Here is an 8,683-nt window from a genome sequence, read left to right as displayed (position 1 = left end):
GGTGAGGGCTGCAGCCAAGTGATATTATAAACCACTGAGGCACTTGTAAATGCCTCAAGAGCTGTGTCTCAAGAATGGTTTATCTCCCACAGAGTTCCATAGCTAACTCCCTATCTAGTTTTGGGGAAACCTCTTGGCCTCTCTGCGCTTTAGCTTCCCTGTTATTAAAATAGGATAATATTTACCACTCTCCTGGGTTGTTGTGGAGGTTAATGAATGCTGATGCTTGTAGATGCAGTGCTAAGTGCCAGCCTGCCCAGAGTTCAATCCAATGAGGTGTGCATGCATATAAAAGTCCACACACTGCAACAAGGGGAGGATTGGTCTGGAGTCCCCTGGACATCATAGTTCATTGGTTTCTGTTCCTCTGTGCCTCCCCCGACCTAACTCCAGTTAGGAGTATATAGCTATGCAAAGTTCCCCCATTGCAACAAGGGAAGGCCTGCTTGAATATCATGCCTCCCACTTTTCCTCAAACTTCTATCCAATCAAGAGCGTGTTAATAGAAAGACCCCTGAAGTATGTTGTTTTTTTTAATTTATTTTATTATTGTGCAGCCTCGGCTTTGTTATAGTAATGGTTGAGATACCCTTTCTGTTTAAATATTATCTTGAATTTTGCTGTGCCTCATGAGGGTGTGGAGTAGGGTTAGTGGTCTAAATTTTGGGTCATTTGAGCAAGGGGTTCCCGAAATACAGGACCTGGAAAAGAAGAGCATTTCACAATATCAATAGTTTATCAATTCCCGCCTCGCCTCCACCCATACACACACATCTGGGCCTCAAATCATGGCACTGATCCTCCCCCAACAGATCTCAGTTATGCAACATTTATCTCAGCTAGTGCATGTCACCTGCTGCCCCTTTGGGAAGCAATGTTGAAATATTTATTAAAGAAACAGTTTACCTCTCTAGAATAGTACATGCCAAACACTCATACACCAAAGCAATTGAAAAGCACACATGCAGAAAGACTAGCCAAGAGGGTTTCCAGCCTTCCATTTTCACATTACATGTGTGGCTCAAGGGGATGTGCTGTCCATGGAACCGGAGCTACACACATGCAATGTAAACATGAACCCTTTGGTTAGCAGAAATCTGAGAATGACCCATAGGTATGTTGCTACTATTTTTCTCTTTGGGAAATTTGCCCTGCTAATTTAGAAGAGCCGCTATTTTCTGAAAGATAATAAATTACACATGCTCTGTGCAGATATGTGAGAATGATTGCTAGGCATGTGTCTACTTTTCCACCTGTGGGATTATTATAGCACAGTTCCAGCACTGATTCATCAATGCCCCTTTGGCAGGTTCAGCCTCGCTTTCTGCCCCTCATAGGTGAGCCAAGATCTTGAGGGGGCCTGCCCCTTTGGAGGAAGTCTGAGCCCCTCTCCCTAAACTCCCATATGAGCCTGGAGCTGGAGGATGCTGCACCTCCAGGAGTTATGAGCCCCTCTCCAATCTCCTCCAATCAGCTGCAATGTGTGGAGCCCTAACTCCTCTTCCTGCCTCCTGTGTGTGTTGGCATTCAGGGGATCCTCACCCTCAGAGAGCTAGTAACTGGGGACGACCTGCCCTACTGTGGGTATGTCTACACTGCAAACAGCATGCATTGACATACCCAAGTCAGCTTTGATTTAGTTAGCTCAAATACCAATAGCAGTGGAGCCACCCTAGCAGGGATGGCAGCACAAGCTAGCCGCTTAAGTACATATCCAGGGGGGAGCTGCTGAAGCTTCACAGCTACTGTTATGCAAGCTAGTATGTGCTTGAGTAATTGCCACCATTCTAGAGATACTAAACTGCAGCCCACAGGGGACATATGCATGTTTCCTTTTATCACACACATGGGGCAAGGGTCAGGCAGAGCACGCAGCAACCCCCCTCAGAGAGGCAGGACACCCCCTCTTCCCCCAGTTGCCTCATCTCACAGCTCAGCCAAACTTCTCCAGCTCATCCCTTCATTATTCAATACAGCAACTTATAATATAATGAACACAGCTTGCGTGCATGCAGATTATTCCCAGTGGTTACTGCCAGCTCCAGAGGGCAGAGTAAAGGTTAGGTGGGTGTTCACCTTAACTCTGTAGTGTCTGGTTTTCAGAGCCTTGAGTTTAAGTTTAAAAAACTAAAAAAATTAAGATGCTTGTTTCAAACTGGTTTTATTTTTTTATTTAAACCATGACAGCAGAACCTGGATTTTTTTCTTCAATACAGAATAATGTAAATGTTTCAGAGAACTTGTGGAAGCTTGTCTCTCTTTAGCCCCCAAAATGCACTGATATAGGGAGCATGATCCACCTCTGAAACACCTTCCCCACAACAATGAAAAAAAAGTAAGCCAGTACCAAAAGAAAGTCCTATTTCGGAACTGCTAGTTTAGTATTGTTTGTAAAAATATATGGAGTTTGTTTTCCCTAGCAAGAATACTTCAAAAATGCACATATACATCACAGGCTGACAACTGGAAATCAATGGCTCAACAATTTGTGTCCCAGTCAACACAACTCAAACAAGTATTTGTATACATTCAAAAGCACAAACCCTGGATTCCATATGATAGTGAAACAGCCTCACATTTAATTAATGAAACTCTGCAATCTAAGAATGAGGGGACCACAAGAGTGCAATCTTCTTGGGGCAGAGAACCATACCTCCTCCCTATTACGTACACTGTTAGTGCTCAGTGAAATCTTACTGCATACAACCAGCCACAAAACTTCACAACACAACCTCCCCATTTCTCCCCCACTCCCAACGGAATGAGGTGACTTTCTCTTCCAAAATATCAAGAGTGCTGACCATGCAATACTTAATTATATGTATTTACCAAATCATGGACAATCTTGAGCAATCCCATGCTACACAGCTCAGTTACTTTATCAGTTTGCGAAAATGATGGAGCTAAGTCTACATCAGTGTTGTCACACTTAGGTCAGGTCTACACTAGAAATGTTTGCAGATACAGTAATATCATCTAGGGATGTGATTTTTTTATACCAGCAAAAGTCCTAGGTAAAATGCAGTTATACCGGCGCAAGACTGCTTTTGCTGTTATAGCTTACTTAGTTCAGGGGACTGATATAAACTATACCAGCAAGCTATATCTACAGTAGGGTCTCGTCTGCACTACAGAAGCTTTGCTGGAACTGGGTGAGAGTTCGGTAGAACTATTTCAACAAGTGGGGAACATAGAAATGAAATACTTTTCTCCAATACCTAAAAATTCTTGAAGACACTTGTACTGACAGGACGGTGGAGACAATGATCTTTTCTTTTTTTGAAAGAGTAATGAAAATAGCTCTGCTATTTTCCTGCAGGGCTTGGTGCTGGCATCCGGCAGCTGAGACCTGAAGGGAAGGCAAAGCGAACTGCTGAACTCCCTTCCCTTTCTGGCCTTACTGGGAAATTGGAAATGTAGGTCTGGGTCATCTTCAAGGATGGGTTCTGCCACAAACCAACAGTCTCTAGGACTGGGCAAGGAGGCAGTACAGAAAGTGAGGGCTGCCGTGGAACCTGAAATGAATCTTGAAGAGAATTTCTAATTTTTGGAGGAGTAGAGGCAGACACAATGGTGCTATGCTTTGCACAAAATAAGTCTTCATCCTGGTTTCCCGTAAACAATAGACTTCTCTCTTCTTGTAAAGATCCAGCAGCCTGTGTGTGAGGTTTCTGCTCTGGAGAGAATCCCTTCCCCATTGCTTGGGTGTTTTCCGATACAGAGTTCCAGCTGACCAAGTCTCTTGCTCCTGCCTCCATTTCGAAGGATGGATTTTTATAGCCGATTCTAGACTTTTTATTTTCCCAGTGATCTACCACTTGCTTCTGCTCATCATCATTTTGATGAAGTGGATCTTGGGGATGGAAGGATGTCTTTTGTAAGGCTGCTCCATTAGAAGAAAGCCAACAACTATCCTCTCCTTGTTTTTCTTCCACCTCTGCTGCCTTCTTTCCTTTGGATTCCAGTGGTGGTCTGATCAGGAGACCCTCCTCATTTACCTTGTACTTTTTTAATGCTTTCTCTCTTCGCAACTTTTGGAAATCTGCCAGCTGCTGCAGCTCCTCTGGCAGCTCCATACAAGAGATCTGATTAAAAAGACAAGGGGGAAAAAAACACAGGCAGAGCATGAGGGACCTCTGTACAAGTCACAGCCCAACAGAATAATCGCCTGTCATTAAAATTGTTTATTATAGTGCCTCCCAAATTTAAAGTAATTCCTATCTTCCAGAGAAATTAAACACAAAAAACTTTAAACTTCCTTCTTAAAGGCAACCTACAACAGAAAAAATATTTGGGCTTGTACCCTTTTTTGCTTCTTTATGATGTATAAAGAACTGAAAGTTTAAAAAAAAAAATCGTCCTGCTCGTTTTTACATTAGAAATTTAGGCTGATCTACTCTGAAAGGCTTTCTGCACTAGGGAATTATAATAAAAAAAATTCCGTCTGATGATACCACCAGTTCAGCTGCGCTGGTGGTGGGGCCTCTCTTTTAGACAAGACTCCAGTGGCTTATGGGGTTTTTACTGCCATGTCATTTAAACATGGTTGCTAGAATTCCCTAGTGTGAACTGGAGAACTAAGGAAATGACCATATCACAAGAGTAAAAAAGACTGAAAGAAAGAAAAAACCCTCAACCTCCCCTGCAAAAAACCTCTCCCCCCCCCCCAAAAAACCCCCAAACAATTAGGAGGGAAAGGGATTTTTAGACAGCTTAAAATCTGTTGGGTTTTTTTTTTAACACCTATTCCAATGTTGTGACATACCCAGGGTACAATCCAAACTAATGAGCAGCTATGTCACCCATGCCCTCTCACTTAAGGTGCCCTTTACAATGCTTTACTGCTGTAGCTTCCACCCTGGACTGCTCACAAACAGCTTCCAGCATGCAAGTCACTCCCAGCTACACCTGTGTGTGCTGCAGCCAGCCAGCCATACACCTTTGCTCTTACCAGTCTTGGTTATAATGCAAGGTGACCCCTACACAATCCCAGTCTCAGATTTCCCCCCAGAAATGTATGTCTTGAATTGCCCAGCCCTCTCCTAAGCAGTACAAATGCATATAAAGTCCATATTTCTTTAACAGAAATAATATGCACGTGCCACCTTGTTAGCCCAAATGGGATTTCCCAGACACTTCAATTTAAACACACTGGATTAGAACAAACAAAACAAGTTTATTAACTACAAAGAGAGATTTTAAGTGACTGCAAGTAATGAGACATAAAAGTCAGAAACGGTTACAAGAAAAATAAAGTGCAACTGATGCTTAACATAAACTATGTTAAATTCAAAGCAAAGTTTTTCTCATCACATACTCTCATCAGTCTTACTGACCAAACTGCTTATGCCAGGACCCCTTTTCAAGTTCAATAGGTGCTTCTTTTTCACCTCTGGAACATGAATTGATGGACAGAGAGGAGGGGGTGCGTTGGCGTGTCTGGCTCTCCTTTTTATATAAACATTTCCAGCTGAGATTCTGGAGACAAAAGTCTACGGAGAAGGATGTTCCCTGTTACTTTTCCTCACATGTTTGGAGTTTCTTTGTCTACCCTTCCTGCTTGATGACTCTGTTTACTACTTAAATGCAAATTAAGCAGTGCACACATTCCTTTGTTTGAGACAGGCCTGTTTGCCAACTTCTGCTGTGGTTTGGAACATGTTAACAACATTATACAGAGAAACCTTATAACTCTACATACAATATTGCCACACATTTTATCAGGGCAACATTGACCAGCAAATTATGAGTTTTCAAATTATCTCTCTCAAGGCATACTTTGTATATCATTTATTACAATAGTGTATAGGGTGTGGACACAGGGCTACATTGTCACAAAAGTATACTTAGCATTCTGGACAGAGGATATCTTTGCTAAAGATTCACACCTCCACCCTTTAAATTAAGGTGCAAAAAGTTCACTAACATGCTCAGAGACATCAAGCAGGTCCTTCAACTAAACCAGAGAGAAGGCAATCCCCAATACTTGTAACATATGAAGCAAGCAGTTTCAGGCCATCCTTGTACATCATACACGTGGTCTTGGCTTAGTGCCTTTATGTATATATTGTTAAAATCCCCTATTCATTGCTCTAAGTGCCTACATAACATAAACATACATAAAGAATGTAACATTAATACCTACCCAGCCCTTTAGGACCACAACTCTTCTCCTTTCAATCCACTCTCACCCACTTAACCACCCCCTCGGAAAGGCCTAGAGAAATAGATAAGACTCCTAGCTTGCCCTGAAGGTCAATGGCTTGGCTCCACTGGATCAAAATGGTGGCGGTAGTAAATTCTAGTGTAAAATGCCTTTAATCGAAAATGTCCTGTCACCAGCCCTGTCCTGTTTGACCAGGAGGACATGTGTCTAGCATGTCAAGTGCTGAGATATCCTACAGGGAGAGGGGAAGCCAGGACCTAAACCATTTAGGGCTGGGTCACTTGGAAACAAACTCGAAGCCAGTGCAATCTGTGGAGCACAAGCATAGCATGCTTCAAATGAGAAGTAAAATTGGCAGTCACTCTGTACTATATGAACGTTCTAAGTGGTTCTCAGGAGTAGCTGTACAGAGCACATTGCAGTAATCTGTTCTAGAAGTGACCTGCCATGGTTTCCTGTGTCTCTACACAAAAGACTGTGACAGGTCTGCATCCAAAAGAAATTTTTGCCAAATATAAATGGAAAAAAGCACTCTTGATCATTTCCTGTAATAAGGACATTGTCCAAATAACACTGTATGCCATTCAGTCCTTCAGGATCTCATCCATGGCTTTCTGGAACAGGGCAGGTGTTGATGTGATACCAGAAAGTCACCTGTTGTAACAAAATAAACCTTTTTTGTATGTTGATTGTGAGATGCTGCATCAATTTCTATTTGTAGGTATGCATTGAGCAAATCCAAATTATTGAAACAACGTCCTCCACTAAGAGTAGTGAACAAATCTTCAATAGGAGGTAGTGGATACTGGTCTGCACATAAAACTGGATTCAGCATCACTTTGAAATCTCCACAAATTCGACCTGAGCCATCCTTCTTGATCACTGGTACAATGGGTATAGCCCACTCACTGTGTGAAACCAGTGACAAGATTCCAATATTCTCACTCAACGGTCCAAATTAGCCTCCACCAGAGGCTTCAGAGCATAAGGCACAACTCTGCACTGGCAGTATTTTGGCTGGCTGTCACACTTAACAGTGAGCTTCACTGACATGTTGCTCATCTGTACAAGTTCTTTTTCAAAAACTTTAGAATGTCTGTCAAATATTTCCTGAAGATTTTGACAGGTTTTAGAGTGGTAGCCGTGTTAGTCTATATCAGCAAAAAGAACGAGGAGTACTTGTGGCACCTTAGAGGCTAACAAATTTATTTGAGCATAAGCTTTCATGGGCTAAAACCCTCTAAGGTGCCACAAGTACTCCTTGTTCTTTTTGAAGATTTTGAGGTGCTTTCATGATCGCCTTGATCTCAATCCAACTCACACTGAGTGTGTTTCAAGCCAAGATCTACCAAATAATAGTGGATACTTTCCTTCAATCACATATTGTAAAAGTGTAAAACAACTAATTGTCCATCTAGTTGAAACTTTACCTGGAGTACCGCTTTTGGGACCAAACTTTTCCCCAGTATAAGTCTTCAGAACTGTGTAAGTTGATTCCAGAAGAACTATTGACAAAGTCTGGTGATAGGTAGATGCAGAAATCAGTGAGATGGCAGCTTCAGTATCATGCTCCATTCTTGTATGAACTCCTTTGATCAAAGGTATGACCCAGATGCCATCGCTGACTCCAGCTTCTGATAACAAAATGTAATGCTAGGTCTCGGTCATTGTCACTAGAGCTCATCTTTTTCTACATTATGAATTCCCGAATTCCATCCTTTCTTAGGTTCAATCTTCATAGGTGTCTTCTTGGATGGATGGTTACTCTGTGTTGGTCGCTGAGCTGAGCGACAGGTCATGGCAACATCTCTTTTCTTCTGGAACTTTCTGCAAATAAACTGGCATGGCCAGCAATCCTTCTCAGTGTATGTAGTTTGTGCACAATGGCCACATGGAAATTCCTTCCATTCCTGTGGTCTTCTGTCTCACCGATTCATGAGATGAACTTCTTGGTTCACACTAAATTCCAGAGACTTCTTCACTGCAGTTTCTATTGCAATTGATACTTCAACAGCCTTCTTGAATGTAAGCATTGATACAATCAGTAACATCTTCCAAATTGGATCATTGCTTAATCCAGAGAATAATTGATCAATCAGGGCATCACTTAATGTTTACCCAAACTGAGAATGCTCGAACAACTTCCTTAGAGCAGCAACAAACTATGCTACCAACTCTCCACTTCCCTGATGGAACCAATAATGATCTGCTATCATTGATGGGGTAAAAGAAAAATGCTGTGGACGTAGCGGTTCCGGACACAGTTGGAGATAATAGCAGTCCATATGCCTTCAGACCCATCACTGTCAGCAAGGTTGAAACTCGTTCATTTGGAATGATGTTGCAGGTTACAAATTGCTCAAAACATCTGAGGTACAACACCATTCACTATTTGGATTGTCACCAAATTCACCAGCAATGCCCACAAAAGTTGCCATTTCTTTGCTCTCCTGTTGGACTTCACCGTTTTGAACACCTTTTGTCCCACAGAGAAACACCTTTTTGTTAAGTATCAGA

General features: G+C 42.2%; 1 protein-coding gene across 1 annotated transcript in view; it reads right to left on the bottom strand.

Moving 5' to 3' along the window:
• Positions 1 to 2,415: 2,415 nt before the first annotated feature.
• EXD1 (exonuclease 3'-5' domain containing 1) overlaps positions 2,416 to 8,683 on the bottom strand; it is a 32,479-nt gene continuing 26,211 nt past the window's right edge. Inside the window, exon 10 of the mRNA XM_029911414.1 lies at positions 2,416 to 4,085. Within this exon, the coding sequence (XP_029767274.1) occupies positions 3,306 to 4,085 (780 nt within the window). The 3' untranslated portion in view covers positions 2,416 to 3,305. The remainder of the gene's footprint in view (positions 4,086 to 8,683) is intronic.

This window comes from Terrapene carolina, unplaced genomic scaffold (genome assembly GCF_002925995.2).
Source record: "Terrapene carolina triunguis isolate 2854851 unplaced genomic scaffold, T_m_triunguis-2.0 Scaffold96, whole genome shotgun sequence".
Classification (NCBI taxonomy): domain Eukaryota; kingdom Metazoa; phylum Chordata; order Testudines; family Emydidae; genus Terrapene; species Terrapene triunguis.
The sequence above is the reverse complement of the archived record's forward strand: the minus strand, read 5'-3'. Positions and strand labels throughout refer to the sequence as shown.